Raw genomic sequence first — 22,912 nt, 5'->3', positions numbered from 1 at the left:
CCTGGGTTCGGCAGCACAGGGCTTCCAGTAAAGGAGGCTGCTACAGCTGGAATTTGTACACACCTTAGTGAGAGGTTGTAGCGAAACAAGGGCTGTATCGTTTGAGAGATGCAGAGACGAGTGATTGTGCCGGGACTCAACCCAGTTCACTGCGAGAAGCGCCACGTCACCGTAAAGCGTCTGCGCGTAGCACACAAGTATTGCGTCATAATTAAGAACGAAATTAAAAGTTAAAACTGCCGTTTTCAAACTTTTTTCAAGATATATGTTAATGTAATCATGTTTTAAACGCCAAGTGTGTGGGTGAAAAGATCAGTAGTTATCATAAATACACCGTTTTAAGAAAAAATTAAATGGCGCTAAATAATAAAGCTATGAAGCAAGAAATTGGTCATAATTAATTGGTGGAAGTCTAAATTTGATTAAATAAAAATTGTGGTCAGAATCTACGTTTTTAAGAAAAATTGAAGGCGCTAAATATTATACTTAGAAATGTACAAATTTGTGTAAGGTTTGAGTTCAACTTAAAAATAATAATTACGTGACCACATTAAGATACTGCTAATAGTTGTCGAATAATTTAATGAAAACTAAATTTGTAACTGAAACATACCCGTTTGTAGCAGATTAAGTATCTGTAATTGTAATGCTAGAAAATTTTGTTTACAGCACATGATAAAACCTATTAAATAATGAAGATATAACAAATTTTAGGACCGTACTGGTAATAACAACCAGTACAAGGTCTCTTAAGGTTATAGTTCAGTGGGAAGGATCTGCTGTCAGTTCCGCTCTAAAAATTGTAGAAGGCGAAGTTTTTAAGCAATCGAGGTGAAAATTTTTCTGTAATTTCAATCAACGTGCCTACATGCAGGCAAATATGAAGATGTCCTAAATTAATTCATAATTAGGTTATTAAAGATTATGTGTCAGAGAAAGCGGCCGTTTAGAGACTGCTGCTGTGTGCATAGGGCGGATGACAGCAGGTGTTCCCTCGGCCGTCCGCTGCGCCACGTATACAAATACAGCCTGAGAGGCTTCACTTCGCACCCAGCCACTGTACGAACCACGTCACTCAAATGCCGTATTGCGCGCTCCCTCGGATGACGTCAAAGACGGGCTGTTGTTAACGCTGATTTTCTGTAATAATTGGTAGTGGACTCGCGAGGACTGTACACCGTCCTGGATCGCTTAGATTGTCGCCAATGTAATTGTTAGTGTGCCGTCCGTGATATTTACAAATTGGCGTGGCAAATAGGGAAATTATCTTCCACTTTTGTGGCGAGCATTTAATTTAATTAAGTATCAGTAGTCAGGGCGAAAGACAATATGGTAGCAATTTACCACAGAGCTCGCCTCTGAAATGCTAATAGTGCTGTTTAGGAAACAAAGATCTACTGTCAGTATGAACATAATGGCATTGACAATGTTATGTGTGTGAAACTTTACCAAATATAAGTATAAACTAGAACTCTAAAATTTCATTTATGATGATAGTCCCGATCCCGCTTAGCAAAAAGAGAATAGATACACTTCTTTCAGTGGGCTGCACAAGAATGTGGATGTGCAGGCTGGAAACTATGGTCAGTATGTTCTCCATCGCTTTCTGGCCGACCACAAGAATAGTTGCCAGGCTCTCGTAAAAAGGCGTCTAATCAGTTTATATAATTCCCATCATTACCCGCCGCCCCGCAAGGTGTACTGACGTGTGCTCAGCCACATCGATTGTGGATAATGACTGAAGCTGTATATGGCTACTCACGGGTGATGTGCTTGTATATCTGAAAGTTGTACTCGCAGAAAATTTCGTGAAATGTACAGCCATGATGAAAAATAATAGGAAACAGAAACAGCCACGAAATTACTTGGAGTTTGCCTACAGGGTGATCTTAAATTGAACACCCGCACAAAACGTGTCGATGCCAGGAAGATTCTTTGAAAGATCACAAGCAAAATTATTTGATGTGTGGAAGAGGTAATTTACAAAAAGGTTAAGCAGTCAGGTCCATATTGACGCAAATTATTTTTAGCGTTGGTGACAATGTAGTCTTGTCAGAGAGGTTTGATTTCTACATTCTTAGTTTTCACACTTCATTGTTAGCATTCCCATTGTGTTTGTGACAGTGTGTATTATAGGTAGTGGTTCAACAACAGAAATGTAGCATACTGATGTGAAGTAAGTACTGTTATATGAAGGAGTTCTTTGTTTTTCCGGGTGAAACTGTTTGCAGTAGATCTAAATATGTGTATTGTGGGTTTGGTTTGAAAGAAGTTGTTATCCATCGATTTACATTCTGTTTACAAACTGAGTTTTTCAGTCAGGTCCATGTGCACAGACTGGGCAGCTGGCAGGGTAAAAAATGACTTCGCTTCTTATCTCTCTTTTGTTTCGTAACAGGGGTATCGCGGAATGTTTGCAACCAGGTCTGACTGAGCAGGATGTCCGAGACATCCTGTCCCCCCAGACAGTTGGAACGTACACAGTCCCCCTGATCCAGCAGTTCCGCCGGATGGGGACTCAGATGCGGATGATGACTATGAAGGGGGAAAACCAGACAGTCTCAACCATCGGCGACTCCAGGCCAAAGCTTAAATTAAGTCTGATAGATTCAAAAACAGAAGCAGATTTGAGAAATTCGGAAATAAGCAGAAAACCTGTATTTATACTTATGGTGCACTAACTTCTAAACTGGAACTTTTTCCTGACTGAAGCTCGTGCACATGTGTTGACAAGTGTAGTGGGGAGTTACTCTTTCATGATGATCTCACACAATTCCTAGTCGAAGAGTCAAACACCTGCACACCTTCTAAGAACTTCCCAAATCCTCACACAGCGTCTCAGGAAATAATGTGTTTCCTCAGCATCGTCATCCTAATTAGTTGTAACCGTCTCGTCAGTAAGAGGCTACACAGCGTTTCCAGTGTGGACACAAGGTACGAGCTTGTATGGAATTCGATGAGAAGGACAAATACTCAGATACCTACACTGTAGTGAAAGTAATAAATTTGCTGGAAAGGTCAAGTTGTGGTAAAACAGATCCTTTACTGAAAGAGTAAGAGACAAATGTAATAAACTCTTTGTTTCTCAGCATCAGCCTTGTGAGGAATCGATGATAAAATATTTTGAGAGACACACTCGCTAGCAACTTATCAGGCGGAAACGATTTGAATACAAATTTTCGTTTTGTCCTCCACTTCTGGATGTTTTGTAAATTCTTCTTTTTATCAAGAAAAGTCGCCAAATGCAAAAGCAGAACAGTTTGGTAAAGCTGCCACCTCACTCATTTAGATGTAGAAGATTTAACACTGGAAGTAAGGCTAGTGCCACAGCATTTCTTCTGGGGATTTGATGTTCTGACTTTCCCAGCAGAACAAGTTTGTGGAGGGAGTTCTCAAATCTTGCCTCATTTCTCCAAAGCAAGAGCTAGCTAACGAAATGCGAATGGGATTTTTAAATCTTCATCTTAGAAGGATGATGGCGTTATTGTAACAGAATGAGTGGAAAATTCAGCAGTTGCTGAAGCATCGACTTCTCATGGAGTGCAACATGTGTTATATTTAAAATGATACTCTGCACATGGGAAGAAGACCATTTCAGCACAACGTCCTCAAATTATGGCAGCCTATCATAATTACATAGGCGAGTGGGCATGATCCATGCTTCTAGATGCAGAATAAATATTGGGCAGGGAAAAGATACTGGCTTTTATTTTCTTGGCCGATTGACATACCTATAGATAATACCTCGCAGCTGATGGAAAGAACAGGAGCTGGGGCTGCTCAGCTTGAATTCAGAAGAGAGAATTTCAATGTCACAGAAAAAAAATGAAAATATGCATCTAAGTGCCAAAGATCACATAATAGCTTTTACGCATTACTTACGTGTATCGTAAGTCAATACAATGCAGAAAAGTAAAATATTGTATTCTGAAAAAATGCGAGCCTTTAAGGATTATAAAAGAAGAGAAAAATCGAAAGAAGATCGCAAGTCCAGTTGAAAAACACTAGAAGCTCACGAAAACGTTCATCATCTTCACTGGCACACGTTATGAGGCATATAAACGTTTACTGATGAAATTCTGAGATTTGAAAAAGAATCTGGCAACGTATTGCTTCCTCGCATACATAGCTCATGAAATTACCATCATCAGAAAATCAAGGAAATCTGAAGTTATACGGAAACATACCGACATCCATTCTTCTGTATACCGTTCGGGAAGGAATCAGGAAAGGGGAAGCACGACAGTGGCACAGAAAGTTTCTCCGATGATGCACCATATGGAGGCTTGTTGACTGCAGTTATTGCTTGACACGTTCTGGGATAAGGTTGCAGGTAACTGTATGATGTTCTAATGTACACAGTTTCCCACTGATAACAATATGGCAAAATAAATTCCGTTTGCGTTTTTTTGTTGAAAATTTGGCTGACGAAACATAATGCTCCATCTATATAGCCCAATCTTCTTTATTTAATCAATCCCACAAGTACAGTGTTTCTTGCTTTCTATAAGTAATTTACACTACTGGTCATTAAAATTGCTACACCAAGAAGAAATTCACATATTAAATGGGTATTCATTGGAGATATATATTATACTAGAACTGACATGTGATTACGACCTTGATACGCCTGGGCATTGATTCAAACAGAGATTGGATGGCTTGTACAGGTACAGCTGCCCATGCAGCTTCAACACGATACCACAGTTCATCAAGAGTAGTGACTGCCGTATTGTGACGAGCCAGTTGCTCGGCCACCATTAACCAGACTGTTTCAATTGGTGAGAGATCTAGAGAATGTTCTGGTCAGGGCAGCAGTCGAACATTTTCTGTATCCAGAAAGGCCCGTACGGGACCTGCAACATGCGGTCATGCATTACCCTGCTGAAATGTATGGTTTCGCAGGGATCGAATGAAGGGTAGAGCCACGGGTCGTAACACATCTGAAATGTAACGTCCACTGTTGAAAGTGTCGTCAATGAGAACAAGAGGTGACCGATACGTGTAACCAATAGCACCCCATACCATCACGCCTGGTGATACGCCAGTATGGCGATGACGAATACACGGTTCCAATGTGCGTTCACCGCGATGTCGCCAAACATGGATGCGACCAACGCAATGCTGTAAACACCTGGATTCATCCGAATAAATGACGTTTTGTCATTCATGCACCCAGGTTCGTCGTCGAGTACACCATCGCCGGCGCTCCTGTCTGTGATGCAGCGTCAAGGGTAACCACCGCCGTGGTCTCCGTGCTGATAGCCCATGCTGCTGCAAACGTCGTGGAACTGTTCGTGCAAATGGTTGTTGTCTTGCAAACGTCACCATCTGTTGACTCAGGGACCGTGACGTAGCTGCACGATCCGTTACAGCCATGTGGATAAGATGCCTGCCATCTCGACTGCTAGTGATACGAGGCCGTTGGGTTCCAGCACGGCGTTCTGCATTACTCCCCTGAATCCACCGATTCCATATTCTGCTAACAGTCATTGGACCTCGACCAACGCGAGCGGCAATGTCGCGATAGGCTACAATCTATCAAAGTCGGAAACGTGGTGGTACGCATTTCTCCTCCTTACACGAGGCATCACAACAACGTTTCACCAGGCAACACCGGTCAACTGCTGTTTGTGTATGAGAAATCGGTTGGAAACTTTTATCATGTCAGCACGTTGTAGCTGTCGCCACCGTCGCCAACCTTGTGTGAATGCTCTGAAAATCTAATCATTTGCATATCACAGCATCTTCTACCTTTGGTTAAATTTCGCGTCTGTAGCACGTCATCTTCGTGGTGTAGCGCAATTTTAATGGTCGCTACTGTTACATGTACACACTGTCAGATGCTGAGCACATGAGATAGAAGGAGAAATGTCCTAGGAACATGTGTCCAGAAATTGACGGTGTTCGTGCAACGACAACAAATTGTCCGAGAACACAGTACAGAGCGGCATCGTATCCACGTCACAACAGATCTTGAAAGTGGTTCCAACGCCATGCACGCATTCACACGTCGAATCATGGATTTCTGTACCGTTTGACACGTTCCAGCCTCTCTCCGAACTGCGTCATACGCGCTGTGAACATTCTGTTGAAGGGACTACACATTAGGAACCGGTGCAACATACACGACGCTTTTCAGATGGCCCCAATGATAAAAAAACCTGTCGGCTTTAAGTCCAGTGATCTAGCAGGCGGTGCTGCAGGGTCTCTGTGTCCTATCCAGAGTCCGATGAAGGTGCTGTTGGGGTGTCGGTGAGCTGTAATGCGGACATGCGGTATTGTTTTGTCACACAGAAACCACATAACCTGTCATGTTGCCAAAGGCACATTTTGAAGAAGCTCAGGTACATTCCTCCATCGAGGCGTTGTGGAATAATAACTGGCCCAAGTATGTATTCGCCAAGAATTCCTGTCAACACACTCAAGCTGAACCGATGCCGATGAGATGACTATAATGCAGGTTGATGTTGGCAGTTCTGCTAAAGGTTGCTTCATCAGTAAAGAGGACTGATGGCAGAAATCAAATAATGGTGACGATCTGGTGCAAAAACCATTGGGAAAATCCTTCCTGTAGAGGGTAATCCATGCTGATAATCGTTCTACTTGTCGTAGGTCTACGTCTACATCTACATTTCGCAAGCCACCCAACGGTGTGTGGCGGAGGGCACTTACGTGCCACTGTCGTTACCTGCCTTTCCTCTTCCAGCCGCGTATGGTTCGCGGGAAGAACGACTGCCGGAAAGCCTCCGTGAGCGCTCGAATCTCTCTAATTTTACATTCGTGATCTCCTTGGGAGGTATGAGTAGGAGGAAGCAATATATTCGATACTTCATCCAGAAACGCAAAGCAGAGCGCCTGTCTTGCAGAGTCTGCCACTCGATTTTGCTAAACATCTCCATAACGCTATCACGCTTACCAAATAACCCTGTGACGAAACGCACCGCTCTTCTTTGGATCTTCTCTATCTCCTCTGTCAACCCGACCTAGTACGGATCCCACACTGATGAGCAATACTCAAGTAGAGGTCGAACGAGTGTTTTTTAAGCCACCTCCTTTGTTGATGGACTACATTTTCTGAGGACTCTCCCAATGAATCTCAACCTGGCACCAGACTTACCAACAATTAATTTTATATAATCATTCCACTTCAAATCGTTCCGTACGCATACTCCCAGATATTTTACAGAAGTAACTGCTACCAGCGTTTGTTCCGCTATCATATAATCATACAATAAAGGATCCTTCTTTCTACGTATTCGCAATACGTTACATTTGTCTCTGTTAAGGGTCAGTTGCCACTCCATGCACCAAGTGCCTATCCGCTGCAGATCTTCCTGCATTTCACTGCAATTTTCTAATGCTGCAGCTTCTCTGTATACTACAGCATGATCAGCGAAAAGCCGCATAGAACTGACGACACTATCTACTTGATCATTTATATATACTGTGAAAAGCAATGGTCCCATAACACTCCCCTTTGGCATTCCAGAGGTTGCTTTGACGTCTGTACACGTCTCTCCATTGAGAACAACATGCTGTGTTCTGTTTGTTAAAAACTCTTCAATCCAGCCACACAGCGGGTCTGATATTCTGTAAGCTAGGTGATAGGGGCAGTAGCGGTTGTCATTGAGGAAACCATGTTGTTGGGCCACTTGCCTGGAGCTTGTGCTACAGTTCATCCTAATATCTTGTAGAACCCGGTCCTCCAAATCTGGTGTATGCACAGTTTGCCGCCTCGCAGCATATTCGTCTGTCTGAAAGGACCTATGATCACACAAACCCCTAAAAGGCGCTTAAAATGTTGGTGCCTGCTAGGGTACTTGTTTTGGTACAGCTGTTCTGCCTGTCGACTGTTTCCACCTCATTTGCCATACACACACACACCATCTCGGCCTGTTCCTGATATCAGTACCGGACCATCCTGGTGTTTATAGTGCCTTGCGTCAATCGGACGGTCTGCAACGCACAAGGAAGACAATTCCCATGGTCAGAGCAACTGCCATTCGTTAGCGCCGTGTACCATGGCAACAGTGCCTTTCCGGTCTCATGCTCATAGGATATTTTTCCTCTTTTCGAATCAGGCATCCATACTTGCCGGCTGTAGTTTTTATTAGTGTTTACCCTGTAGTGTAATTTCCTCTTTTCTTTAAAATCAACATGTGAAAATCATTGATAAATTTAACACCATCAAAGCACAAAAGTTGTCAGACATTACAAGAAGACATTTTTTCCAAGTCTGGTATTTTGGTCTAGTGATATCTTTTTGTATAATGTACAACGACAGGACAAAACACGATGACTGTTGCTCAGCGCGGTAGTGGATAGCGGCTGGCGGATTTCTCAGTACATTATGCTGTTAGGAAAACATACCGTCTATAAGTGGAGCGGGGAAGAATAAGCAATCGTCGAGTGATGATGTGGGCCATAGATATGGGAAATCCAATGACGTAAGTGACTTTGGCATATCAAAGATTGTCATGACCAGTCGCTGGGCAACGAGCATCTCAGAAATGAGGAAGCTAGTGGGGTGGGTCACGCGTTTGCGAATCTACAGGTATTGGTTGAAGGACTGAGAAAGCGTGATGTTGGAAGTGCACGCCACTGAGACTGGAGGGTCGCCCACTCTGAAAATCATCTCACATGGTGATCAGTAGCAGATCTGACGACAGAGGGCAATGCTGGTGAAGGTGCACACTGTTCAGCACACTCTACTGAACAAGGGGTTTTGCTGGGAACGACCTCTACATGTTGTCACGTTGACCCAACAATATCATTCATTACAATTGACGTGCGAGTGAGATCATCGACATAGGACCTCGAATAAATGGAGACATGTCATCTGGACCACTGAGTCACGTATCTTCTCATACTAACTGGACCGTCAGGCCCAGATAAGCTATTAGCCAGATTGCAGCTGCTTGAAGGGTGCACTGCACCACAGACGCAGGTCATTTGGGGCTGTATTATGCTATGCAGAACACACAGCTGGGATTGCACAGGAGGTGTGCTAGTAATCATAGGCACTATGACAGCTGTGGACTATGAGAACATTACTGTGGGCCACCTGCTGTCCTTGCCACTCGACATCATACACATTCGCGATGGCAATAAGTCAAGCACTGCATTACACTAGACTACTATTCTAAGACTACAATATGATCAGTCCATTCCACCACACATATCCACACACACCTTGGAAGATGTGCTATGACTCTGAGGTTGGTGGGTCGACTTAGTAGAGCCCACTCAGCAAGTGCCGGGAATTGTGAATGGATGTATGCAGTCTGCCAGGAACAGAACTGATGATGAGAGAATTGGATGAACTTGCTGGCAGAAGTAAAGCTATGAGTACCGGGCGTGAGTCGTGCTTCGGTAGCTCAGATGGTAGAGCACTTGCCCGCAAAAGGCATAGGTCCCGAGTTCGAGTCTCGGTCGGGCACACAGTTTTAATTTGCCAGGAAGTTTCATATCAGCGCACACTCCGCTGCAGAGTGAAAATTTCATTCTGGAAACCTCCCCCAGGCTGTGGCTAAGCCATGTCCCCGCAGTATCTTTTCTTTCAGGAGTGCTAGTTTTGCAAGGTTCGCAGGAGAGCTTCTGTAAAGTTTGGAAGGTAGGAGACGAGATACTGGCAGAAGTAAAGCTGTGAGTACCGGGCGTGAGTCGTGCTTCGGTAGCTCAGATGGTAGAGCACTTGCCCGCGAAAGGCAAAGGTCCCGAGTTGGAGTCTCGGTCGGGCACACGGTTTTAATCTGCCAGGAAGTTTCATATCAGCGCACACTACGCTGCAGAGTGAAAATCTCATTCTGGAAACTTGCTGGTTGTTCATTAATTCACCACCAAGTGAGTATAACGCAGTTACATGGCTTTACAATAAGCTCTCAACGATAGACAGCAGCCAGGTTCCACATTTACCTTTCACACGAACGCTACGAAAGTCACAGACCACATCACACGTAGAAATTACACTCTTCTCAGTCTTTGTTTATAGCAACGTATTTTTACGTAAAGACTCACTTAACAAATAACTACCTACTTAATAAACTTAAAATATCTCCACTATATAAACCCGAGCTCACTGAAGTTATTTTGTCTATTCGGATAAGGGAATTGGACACGAAATGTTGGGGAGATACAGCCTGTCCACAAAACGAAAAGTGAGTGCTGCTGATGGTGCGGGAAGCCGACGTTCCTGGAAGAATGCTCCAGCCACCGTGCAGGCTGGGAAGAATCAATTATTCCTCTAGACTGTAGAACAGTATACAGAGATTACGGAGAGACTGTCGATATGCGTTAGTTGCGTTGGTACTGTTAGTAACTCATATCTGTATTCCATGCGATATGCGTTTGTTGCGTTAGTACTGTTAGTAACTCATATCTGTATTCCACGTCGATTAACACATTTTGTGGGAGGTAAGCAAGCCCACACATGTCTGCCCACTGCATTGCCTGTTATTCATAAGGTGTAATGTGGTGAGTCTGCATAATCTTGCGAAACACCGTGCAGTTGCTTTTTGTGACGTAGTGGGATAATGGCATTGGGAATAATCACATCGCACTTCAGTTTGCAGACCAATGGTGGATGGTACTGTGTGACCACACTGCGTTTCCACCCGACCCTCCACCCCCTCCCCCTCCACTCTGTTGCATCCCCAGAACAAAATCTACCCCTCAGTGTAGCTCTTCTGCACCTGTATATGGTACACAGTCTAATATTGCTTATTAATCAATTTCGTTGTACCATTCTAAAACTATTTTTGATAATCTGTGGTTCCTTCATCATCGGGACAGCAGGATCGATAAGTCCTAGACAAAAACTGAATGGGACCTCTTTTGTAGGATATTTAACATAATGTAATTTTGTACTGGGAAAGATTTTCACTTCAAGAAAAACGTAAAAAAAGTGAACTTTTACTCCACCAATCCCAATGCTCACAACCCACTGGTGGGGATTTTTAGTATTTTGTTCATGACACTCTACCCTTACCACTGTACAAAAATTTGCGACTACAAGAATTTTTCCTATATTCCTCCTTTTTTGGTCTTCTTTGACTGAGTGGATGATAGCGATTGTACTTTGACGTATTGAGCACCAAAATTAACCTCAGCTGCATCTGTGCAACACATCTTGGACGCTATAGGGCATCAACTCTACACACACAAACCAGCGTCTCATAGTTACACTGTCTACGTGACGTGTGGCAAGGCGTCTGCAAACCTACCAACGAATTCCTGAATTCATGCCACACAGCTCTAGTGTTCTTCAAAGGTGGACAAACGTGATGTCAATCAGGTGATCACAGTTTTTTGCGTTATCAGCTTGTTATTGTAATATAAATTAAGTACAGTAAAACACACACTCCATTTCAAGAAAACGCATGAGTAGAAACTCAATATCACACACTTTACACTTTTGTTTCTTCAGTGTGTCATATAATTCGTGAGAAAACTGATAATTTTAGTTTAATTTTCCTTGCCTCATAATAACATAATGAGGAGTATATATTTTTTGTTATCAATAATTCCGCTATAAATAAAAAACCAAGAATTATTGGGATACTTTAAGTCATTAATTTAAAAGTTTGTTTTTATACTTACATCCTTTCACCATTGTCACTTATTTTGGTACTCTACAGACACTAGAATATCTCCAAAACAGTTCACGTGTGAAATAAATTTAAATGTCCTTGCTTATATTTCAGGAAGAGGTAGAGAATCAATCTGTGGTCACATTCCATTTAAAAGAAATGGTATTTGTATCAACAGAAATTCAATTCCAGAAATATGCCCTTATATTGATTCAAGAATACATGGGAAACCGAAGTATGGACATTTTTATAACGGAGGAAACGGAAGTTTAAATGGAAGAGAGAAGAATTTAGCATCAGTGTTATAAGTCAAAAAAATATTCTTCCAGTATCTATGAAACTATAACATTTATATGTATCTTTAATTTGTGGATTAAAATAGTTGTTAAACAATCATTCAGCTTCATCCTATTATTCTTACAGAAAATAAATTTTTTTAGAAAATTACCCTATTATTATTCATTCATCCTTGGAATCCTGCTCACAGCACACTACATTTGATTGGTTTCTGTGGTCAAGGGTATCACACAATAAAAACAGCCAACACAGTATTGACATTCATAATAAGGAACATGAATTTAATGAATTTATGATTCTAAGTAAATCCACGTTGAAAAAGTCAATATATGAAACTCAAAAGTGGAGTTCAACCAGCAATTAGGTTCCATTAGACCTCAACAACATACTGAACATAAAAGGACGTCCACCAGGTGAATTCTACAGGCAGTAGAAGGCTGTGTTCATACATTTGGGGGAAAATTCTCTTCACCACAGAACTGGGAAGGAACATATCAATGCAACAAGAAATGTGACTGAAAACTTATGTTTGCAAATGGTGGCGAGAGATACAGTAACAAAGCAGATATAATAACACAAAATAATCTGCATAATTGAGGAACTTTGTAATACATCAAGATCAGTGTCACAGATGCATTTAAATTGTTAATAAATATCCCAGTAGATATAATTTGCATTACAATAGCTGTGCACTATAACCACTAGTGACGCTGCAACAGATGGCGATATGGCACGGCTGTCAAAGTACTAGATGTGCTACCCATTGGTGACAAGTGATGATATGTTAGGCCTTCAATGTGGGGCAACAGCGTGGGCAAGTGGTGGCACAACAGCCTGAAACCTGGGGCCCAGTGATACATGCACGGCCAGTAGTGTGCCAGCAATTTTTTGTGGTAGCAAAGCATGTGTACTGTAAATTGGACGGTCGGTGGCTCACGATGTGGCTGAGATTTCAGGCACGCTGGTGAGCAGCCTCTGAAGCCAAGGCCCTCTGCTGATGCCCAGAAGCTAGTTGGTGTTACCCTGAGGTTTGACGGCTCTAGTTCAGGTCTTGGCAGCATCAGATGTAGGAGAGGTCTGTATGCCAGTGGCTAGCAAATGTAGCAGTTGGACTTGGTTGAGGCTGGGTTACCCACTTCAGGTTATTGGCTGTCCTGGAGTACTTTTTGGCATTAGCAGCAGTCAAAGACAATGCCCTGCTAACACTGGGCTGTCAGTGTTTGTGATCGAGTTTCCCAGCTTTTCTTGTGACTGATCCCACCTCAGACCATATAGGGACTGAGGCAGTGTAGCATCAGGTCAAGGTATGAGGTTATTCAGCTCGCTAGTGCAGTGGAATGAAGTCCTGCACCATGCTGCCTCAACAGTATTCTGGTCTGGCAGTACGACTGTGCAAGTAGCGAGCTGGTCTGCCCAGCTACAGGTATGGACTGACTGACGATGGTGCAACTCTCCTCCTCTCTCAGAAGATCCAGTCCACTAGATCTCAGGCTGTTGCTAAATTTGTAAATTCATTAACTCATACAGCATGGAGTAGGGGACACTAACGTCTACTTAAGTCGTAGTGGTGACCGACTCACTCAGAATCTGCTGCATTTGGGGTCAGGATATGGTGGACGATTCTCTGCTGTAGACGGACAGAGACTGTACAGGTAAGGACCAGGATTACCTGAAGACGAGATTCCTGTCGTCGTGACTCAGTGCTGGTTTCTTCTGAATGTGTTGAAACGTTTGCTCTGTGTTAATTTGTCCCTTCTGTGCAATTATAATCTCATTCAGGGCGCTGGTAGCAACCGATTGACCAACACCTTCCCCTTTCACTGTCTCTGTTGTAGGTACGAGGGTAAACCCAAAAGTAAGGTTTCCTATTTTTTTATAAGTACACAGACCTGTTTATTTCTACAATGGTTTACATAAGTTTACAGCTTGATCATTTAGCTATTTTTCGACATAATCACCATGTCTGTCGATGCATTTTTGTAGACGCTGTGGCAGTTTTTGTATGCCCATGTCATACCAGGTCGCCGTCATGCTGTGCAGAAGGTTATGGACCCCTTCTTTCACCTCGTCGTCGGAGCTGAAACGCTTTCCGGCCAGATGTTCTTTTAACCTAGGGAACAGGCGATAGTCACTGGGGGCCAAGCCAGAACTCTAGGGTGGGTGGGTGACTATGTTCCACTGAAACTGTTGCAGGAGAGCAACGTTTTGCCGAGCGATATATGGGCGAGCATTGTAATGGAGAATGTGTACGCCCTTGCTCAAAATTCCTCTTCTCCAGTTCTGAATTGCCCGTTTGAGTTTTTTCAGCGTTAATTGTGGTCCCAGCGATTCAGCCACAGTGTCTACAAAAATGCATCGACAGTGGTGATTATGTCGAAAAATAGCCATATTTTCAAGCAGTAAACTGATGTAAACCATTGTAGAAATAAACAGGTCTATGTACTTATAAAAAAATAGGTGACCTTACTTTTAGGATTACCCTCGCATTTGCGGTAACTGTACCCAGATGACATACATAGTATACTCAGTGAAATCCTGCGCTCTGAAAATAGGATAGTGTGGCGAGGAAGGCCATCGACATTCCTCTGCACCTGTCCCTCGTAGAAATAACTTCATCTCACATATCTGAGACAGTCTGGATATCCCTGGAGGGTATACCGGGCGTCTCATTTATCTTGATCACCCTAAATAACTGTTTATCCAGATGCTAATTACAAAATGTTTCAAGCAAATGTTCTTTATCCGTAGGGGGGGGGGGGACATCAATCAGCATGATTGCCTTCGTTTTAGCGTTGTTTTTTATAAAGATACGAACAACGGTATGACTTTTTTAAATAGCACCCTTAATTTTTTATTCGGTAATTCATTTTCTCTTCTAAAGACCTATTCAAAAATGTATCACAGTGTACCATTCACTGCAACACAACATTATTAATTACATAACACAACACTGACGTTGACGCTCCCAGTGCTTAGTGCAGGTACTCGGCGTACTGGAACACATCCATGTGCTGACGTTAACAGAGAAAAATGTAAACATTAGTAGAACGCACACCCATCATTCCACCAACCACCATCAGTTGAAGAGTTGTGTGAGTAGAATGTACACCAACGAAGATAAGGTAGAAATGGGGAATGTAAGTTAGCAGAACAGTAATTCCAATACTGTTTTCTTATGTACGGGTATATTTAGTATAGTAGTTTAGTCGTGTTAAATACTGTTGTGTAAAGTAGGTGTACAGTAAAGGCTGTCCTTCCTACAAACTGCATGGATATAACGTTTCTTTTATTGTTGTTGTTGTTGTTGTTGTTGTTGAAAGTAGGCGAACTGCTACGTAGGCAGCGGAACTGTACAGAGAGCCATATCCTGACAAGAACCCACCTTCCTGACGGATGTTTTCTCGTCTTGTTCTACGCTTCAGGAAACGGGAAGTTTAACCCACGACAACGGAATCGTCGTAGCACTCGCACAGACGAAGCTGCCGAGGTTCCTGTTCTCGCTTCCGTTGCTACGAATCCACATGTGTGCACACGACTGCTTGAACACGAGACTGGCATTCCTAAAACCAGTCTTACACGTCACCGGTTCCATCCTTACCATGTACACCTACATCAAGAATTGCATGGGAATGATTTACAGAATTGTGTACATCCTGTCAGTAGGCACAGCAGAAAATCCTCGCCAACTTCTTCTCTAATGTTCTGTTTACCGATGATGTTCCTTCTCAAACAAAGGACAGGTAAATACAAGGAAAACGCATTATTGGTCCAGCGACAACCCACGATGGCTTAGACAGCTGGAACATCTGCGTCAACGGAGAGTTAACGACTGGTCTGGGACGCTTGATGCTACAATTATTGGTGCTCATTTCATCAATGGTAGTCCAAACGGCACAGCGTATGCCATCTTCCTCGACCAAATTCTTCCTCCTCTTCTGGATGAAGTGCCGCTAAGAACCAGAATGCTTATGTGGTATCAACACAATGGATGTCCAGCACATAATGCCTTGCGCGCGCGTCGCGTTCTGAACCGAAGGTATCCTGCAAGATGGATTGGTCGAGGAGAAGCAGTTACTTGGCCTGCTAGGTCTCCTGATTTACATCCTCTGGACTTTTTTCTTTGGGGATGCATTAAAGACGTTGTCTATCGCGATATTACAACAGTTCCAGAGGACGTGCAGGAACGTATCGTGCTTGCTTGTAATTCTCTTCAGCAGGCAACACTGAAAGCAGTAAATAATTCTTTCATTCAACAAGTTCACCAGTGTATTGTTGTCCAGGGTCACCCCTTTGAGCATCTTTGAATGGTCTATTCCAGGGCAATGGTACAGCAGAGTCAGTCAATTTTGTGTTATGTTTCTACTTGGTTTGCATTTATTTTCCGACAGCTCCAGCAAGTAGACGAGTTTCTAATCACGGGCTCCAAGTCAATGTTGTGTTATGTAATTAATAACGTTGTGTTTCAGTGAATGGATTCAGTGAATCATACCGCTGTTCATACCTCTGTAAAAAAAACAAAGCTCCAACGTAGGAAATCATGCTGATTGATGTTCCACTGACGTCTAAAGAACATTTGCTTGAAACATTTTGTAATTTTCATCTGGACAACAGTTATTTAGAGTGTTCAAGGTAAATGGGACACCCTGTATAGTAATTTACTCTACTTTACATCGTCGCATTCCGTCTGCTGATAACTTTGTGACCAAGTACTGCTTTCTTTCTGCTCTACCATGAAATGAGTACGTGGTAAAAGCACACTCAGTCACCTGCTACAATCTCTTGCACGGTCACTTACTCTGGAGTCTTGTACTTTACCAATTAGCTGAAACCATTTGCGTTTTTACAGGATTGGGAGGAGTCCCTTATTTGTCCGACTTTCTCTTATAACACCATTTCTCCTTCTATTTATGGCCATTCCATTAATGTAATTATATAGTTATATAGACTTACTTTTCCTTTTAAATGTTTCTCTGTCAGCAAAATGCGTCTTAAATTACAGTCAGTTTCCTCCAGGCTTGAACTAAATACACCATCTGAGCCGTTGTAAAAAAAAAATGCTGTTAGAAGAGCGCGCTGCAGCGCGTTGTGTGAAGCAGTCGCCCTCCATTTCTGGCGGTGGCGCCGCTGCGGTAATCGCAGCTTTGGTGTCTCCCTCTGGTGGGAAAGCGGAAAGGTTGCCTGTTCACGTGCATTTAATGGGTGCTATGAGCTCGGTAGAGGGGTCAGTCGAAGTGAGGCTAGGTCAGTCTCACGTCACCAGATGCTGGTCTGTCTCTCATTTGCATTTGTGCGGCAGTTAGCGTCTGTCTGTCGTCGGAGTGCTAGTATGTCTGTCGTTTGGATAAAACTTTAAAGCGAGAAAATGAGACTCTTGCCACTCCGCCAGTAACAGAACTCAGCGAGTGGTCGCCAGGTCGGGGCTGAGTTCCTGCATCTGAGTCTGGCGTTAGGCCGCCAGTCTGCTCGAGTTGCTCGGGCAACGGTCATTGGCGGTTCGATCGGTCGGTTGGTCGGTCGCGCAGTGAGACACAAGGTGACTTGTCCGCCTTGAGCGTCGGTGCATGTGAGGTCCCCACGTGAGTCCAGTGGGCAGCGCCGTATAGAAAGGGGTAGGGGGATCGCGGTTCACACGAGAGCAACAGGAGCGAAACCACGATATAGGGCTGGCCGGGGCGAGCTGCGACGCCGTGAGACGGGAGATCGGCGCGCCTTCCTGCGTCCGTTGAAGCGGCTGGCAGCGTTGGGGGTGCTGCGCCAGGTCTTCGCCAGAAATCGCAGTTTATTAGAAGTTAAGTGATTGGAGATATGTTGTTTCATTTACTTGTTAAATTCTACTTGTTTTCTTAGTGAGGTCACCAGCCGCTTTGTTTTGGGGTCGTCCCACCATTCTTCTCTGTTTGGCCACCCATGGCAAGGTGGTTATTTGTGAATTGGGTGGTCCGTTTTTCCCTTGTGGAATTGGGGAGGTTTAGAGTAATCTGCGGTTCGGGTTGTTTAGTAAACGGTTTCATTTTTGTCACCGTTGACAAGAAGGGACAAAATCATGCGAATAGAAGTTATCCTACTAACCTCAGTGAAATACTTCTAGCATTATACTCTATCAAACAGTAAACTGAAATACGTTGCCAGTAAAGGTTTTGTAGTCATTTTCGTTAGTCTCCTGTTACTGGAAGTAGCTCGAAATATGAGACTTTCGTTATACATAATTTTAGTGTGAGACTGTTAACTGGAAGTGATTGAAGCATAGAGTTGGAAATCCGTCCATCCAGACAGGATAGAGCCATAGGTCATCCACATTGTCCAAGTTCGGATAACCAGCAATTCTGGAGGAATTATCACGACACTCGGTAAATGCCATAAACTTCCACTACACATTTCTTTTACATAAAAGCGCAGATTACATATTATTTTACAAAAATTTTGAATAGATATCAAAAACAAAACAGTGATTTTTATCGAATATCTTGAGCCAAAGTATTAGGTCGTTTACATCCAGCATGATCACTTGAGCAGTTCACCTGCATTAGTTTATCCAAAGTCGTTTCTGCCTGGGTTTGAAACCATCGATTATTGTGGCCAATTGCGTTTCCTCTCTGTATTCTTCCCAAAGACATGATTAGCTAACCCGTCATCACATTCGTCATTACAACGAAATGAATACCCCTAGCTGCATACAGGCGTCGATATAAGTAAACGGGGACAGTTGAAAATGTGTGCCCCGACAGGGACTCGAACTCGGGATCTCCTGCTTACAAGGCAGACGCTCTATATACCTGAGCCACTGAGGACAAAGAGGATAGTGCGACTGCAGGGACTTACCTCTGACACGCCTGCCGTGAGACCCACATTCGCAACTTATTGCCCCGCACTAAATTCATAGTGCCCCTGCCCATTATACTCATTACTCGCGGCTTTACTGCCGATTTTCGTAAGAGTTCGGGCACTGACTTCGCATCAGCACAGAAGAAGATGGTCAAATGGCCGGTGAGCCTTAACTACATATGTATGAAGATGGTATCGGACGTGTCCGAAAGAACAGATGCCATCTTCATATATATATTAGTCATTGTCTGTAGACTAACAGCCGGCGGTAATTTCGTCAGACGAAATCATAGCGTAGTCAGGCTCGCTGCCATTTCACTGCCAGTCATTTACGTCTTTAACACCTGTGGATGGGAATACTGGAATGTCTAAAAATGCTGCAACGAACCACGACGATCCGACATTGCTAGAAGTCCCTTTATCCAGTGTAAAAACTGGAACAGAGGACTCACAGATGTTCGGTGATAGATAATCCTTCCGCCGTGACACCACTGAAATTCCATCACGAAATTCAGCGGCAATGTCATTCAAGAATACTTCTCTATCCGTCGTTCGCAATTGATCTAACATTTTGTTCATAGGCACTTCCATCTTCTTTCTCTTTGAGACAATTTTTACTCACAAGGAGTAGTACAGTGTTCACTTGTTAAGTGACTCCATGCCAGGATCTACATATTATCGTTGGCTGAATTTAGATAATGACTCTCATCGATATTTGTTTCCGTTATCGTGCTAGAGTACTGAATACAATTACAGTACTTAAAAAAGAAAGATGTCCACTCCGGATGAACTAGTGATACAGATTGATGAGTGCTAGATAGACGAAGTTCCACTGTACTTCATGTTAATACGCCCAAATGTTACACTCGAAAGAGTATTATTAGAGGCTACATCAGCCGCGGCAGTCTGGAAACCTGTCACAGCTCGTCCCTGATGAAGGCGCCCCGCCAGCCGCTGCTGCTGTGTGGGTTGCGTCGCGCAGAGATGAGGCGCTGAGGATTCGTTGCCAGGCGGACACACGGCTGGCACATATACAGATGACCGCCTCTCAGCTGCGGAGTGGGCAGAGCGACGGGGGAGATGGGAATGGAAAGGGAAGGCCAAGGCCAAGGCCAGGCAAGGCACGGGGAAGGGAAGTAAGGGAAGGCAAGGCAAGGGAAAGGCAGGGCAGCCAAGCGAAGGGGAAGGTAAGGCAAGGGAAAGGGAAGGCAAGGCAAGCGAAGGGGAAGGCAAGGCAAGGGAAGGGGATGGCAAGGCAAGGGAAGGGGAAGGCAAGGCAAGGGAAGGAGAAGGCAAGGCAAGGGAAGGGGAAGGCAAGGCAAGGCAAGGGAAGGGGAAGGCAAGGCAAGGGAAGGGGAAGGCAAGGCAAGGGAAGGGGAAGGCATGGGCAAGGGGAAGGCATGGGGAAGGCATGGGGAAGTGGAAGGGAAGGAAAGGGAAGGGAAGGAAAAGGAAGGGAAGGGCTCTAGTAGGGCAAGACTTTCTTGTGCTGTCACTTTGGCTCCAAGTGCTCTGCTTAATAGTGAATGACACATTGTTATTACTACTCATCTCGTTAGTGTGAGAACAGATTTTCCTGGAATTTTTTTAAAATTTTATTCATAACATATTACTGTACGAGGATTTATATCTTCATATTTCTATGGATACTATCAGTGTCATAGAAACTGGTGATGGGACGATTTAGTCACTCTCTCTTTTTCTTACTTTTTTCGTTTATGTTAATGTGAAAGTAAGCTTACAGACTGTCGCTGAGGGTATACCTGCCAGTGCTAACTGCACCTCCCTTCCCTGCTCCATAGCAGACTGGTGAGTGGGAAGAATGATTGTCAGTAAACCTCCTAATTAGCATTCTTCTCCTTGTGGCGATTTTGCGAAATGTATATGGGATGAAGCAGTATGGCTCGCTGGTTCTTCCTGGAACGTACTTTCTAGGTATTTCTCTGTGATGAACAATGCCTCTCTTGTAGTGTCTGCTGCTAACGTTTGTTGTGCAACTCCGTAATGCTCTCGCGCCGATTAAACTATCCAGTGCCGATCTTCGTCGGATCTCCTCTGTCCCTCCTGATAGTGCAACTTGGTAACGTTCCCAGACTGATCAGCAATACGCAAGATTTGGTCAAACAACTGTCCTGTGAGCAACATCTCTTGTGGATGTTCGGTGACAGCTTTATAGGATCGTATAGAGCATTGCAGAATTCTTTCGACGCAAGCTGCCTCTTCTGGTTGTAGAGGATCCTTAATTCTTGAGCAACATCGCACAACAGACCACTCTAACTCTGTGACGAATAAAACCAGGATGTGTAGTACACAGTTTCTCTCTCACGAACCCTCTTGCTTGCTTGCAACTTACACAAAGGCCTACCTTTCTCCTGTATATAGTGCACGACTTTAGCTTTTCCCCCCCTCTTGTCATCTGACCCTCTATTGTGGGGCCTCTCGATACCCGACATGCCCAGGTGATCATCACAAATGTCTCTACCGTCGCCGCTAAGAAAGGATTTCCTTGATGTGGACCTACCATGTTGTCCTTACACCTTCCTCTGCGACACAGTTGATGAGATCTATTGAAGCGAATCGTTAGAGTAAAAGAAAGAAAGCGCCACCACAAGCCGTGGCAAAAATGGAATGAATGGTGTTACGATTGCTGGTGGATTATTCGGTCACACAACGACAGTCCACTCATGGTGCCAGAATGTGTCACTAGTGGGCAAGTTACCATCGTTCCTGGCCACCAACGATCTCTTCTTCTTCTGTAACATACTGAAGTCATCAGAGACGTGAATCTCATTATAAAATCAGCACATCAGTGAAGATTATTGCGTCTTTCAGTTGTAGCTTATTTGCAATCAGCTTCCGTTTGGCAGCCTGGTTTTAGGCTGTATAATTGGAGCTGGTGTGACAAGTCATATGGGCTGAAATGCTGGCACTCCTAGAGGTCTCGTTGTCTGCTCTTCCTGGCTTTGAACTTGCAGCAGGCAGTACGTTTGTAAGCTGTCTACTATCTTGTGAACTATTGCACTACGTGAAGTGCAGAGAAGTGAAGTGAAGTGAAGTGCAGTAAAGTGAAGCAAAGTGCAGTGCAGTGAAGTGAAGCAAAGTGCAATGCACTCCAGTTCAGTGCACTGAAGCAAAGTGAAGTGAAGCAAAGTGAAATGAAGCAAAGTGAAGTGAAGCAAAGTGTAGTAAAGTCTTGCAAAGCAAAGTGCGACCCAGTGCTGTGCAGTGAGTCGTAAAGCACGGCGCAGTGCAATGAAGTGAAGTGACGTGAAGTGACGTGACATTATGGGACGTGATTGGACTGGGCGGGACAGGACAGGATGGGTCGGGATGCGACGGGACAGAACGGGCTGTGTTGGGAAGGGATGGGATGGGAAGTGATGAGGTGGGGTGGGATGGGAGGGGACGGGAAGGGGCACGCTGGGATGAGATGGGAAGGACTATGTCCTGATATACTGAATCTATGCTTTGTTATGCAAATGTTAATATCTCTATTATCAATTTGATCACACAATCTGATTTCTTTTTTTTCCTTTATTGTGATTTCGAACAATTTATACAAAGGCGGGCTGTCAGCAGCATAGTACCCCTCTCTTCAGCCTTGAGTTTTACAATAAGTATTACATATAGGTGGCACAGAGAATACAATCAAAACAGGCGGGCAAAAAAATGTAGACACTAAAAAACAAAAAAAAAGCATGGAGCCATTCACGCTGGACGAGAAATATCACTAACACTAGTTGACACGGCGCACATAACACGGATGACGGCGATGGCACATGTGAACAGTGGTGGCGTGACGGCGAATGAACACTAAACACAAACGAAGGCACACACACGAGACACTGATGGCGGTGATCTCCGGCGCGCGAATGTTCACTGTGCGTGTGCGAGTCCGGGGACCTGCCAAGAGGGGAGGAGGAGGAAGGGGAGTGAGAGAGGGAGAGGGGAGAGCAGAGGTGTCAGGGGCATGGGAGATAGGGGGAGGGAGGAAGGGGAATGGGAAGCCCAGGGGAAGAGGGATGGAGGAAGGGGGATGGGGGAAAAGGAAAGAGAAGGGAGGAAGGGTGCCTAAAGGAAAGGACACAGGAGGTGGGGGGGGAGGATCAATGTTGATAAGAGGGGTAGATGGAGGGGAGGAGAACATCATCAGGGAGGGGGAGTTGGCGGAAGCCACCTTGGGAGAGGGTAAGGAGGGTGGA

General features: G+C 44.1%; 1 protein-coding gene across 2 annotated transcripts in view; it reads left to right on the top strand.

The window, feature by feature from the left end:
* The window catches only part of LOC126212942 (uncharacterized), a 485,086-nt gene extending 473,048 nt beyond the window's left edge, over positions 1–12,038 (top strand). For both annotated transcript variants that reach the window (XM_049940460.1, XM_049940459.1), the window contains one exon: positions 11,706–12,038. In XM_049940460.1, the coding sequence (XP_049796417.1) occupies positions 11,706–11,864 (159 nt within the window). In that variant the 3' untranslated portion in view covers positions 11,865–12,038. The remainder of the gene's footprint in view (positions 1–11,705) is intronic.
* The last annotated feature ends 10,874 nt before the right edge of the window (positions 12,039–22,912 follow it).

The sequence above is a fragment of the Schistocerca nitens genome, chromosome 11 (assembly GCF_023898315.1).
Source record: "Schistocerca nitens isolate TAMUIC-IGC-003100 chromosome 11, iqSchNite1.1, whole genome shotgun sequence".
Classification (NCBI taxonomy): domain Eukaryota; kingdom Metazoa; phylum Arthropoda; class Insecta; order Orthoptera; family Acrididae; genus Schistocerca; species Schistocerca nitens.
Note: the sequence above shows the minus strand (reverse complement) of the source record. Positions and strands in the feature narration are given on the sequence as shown.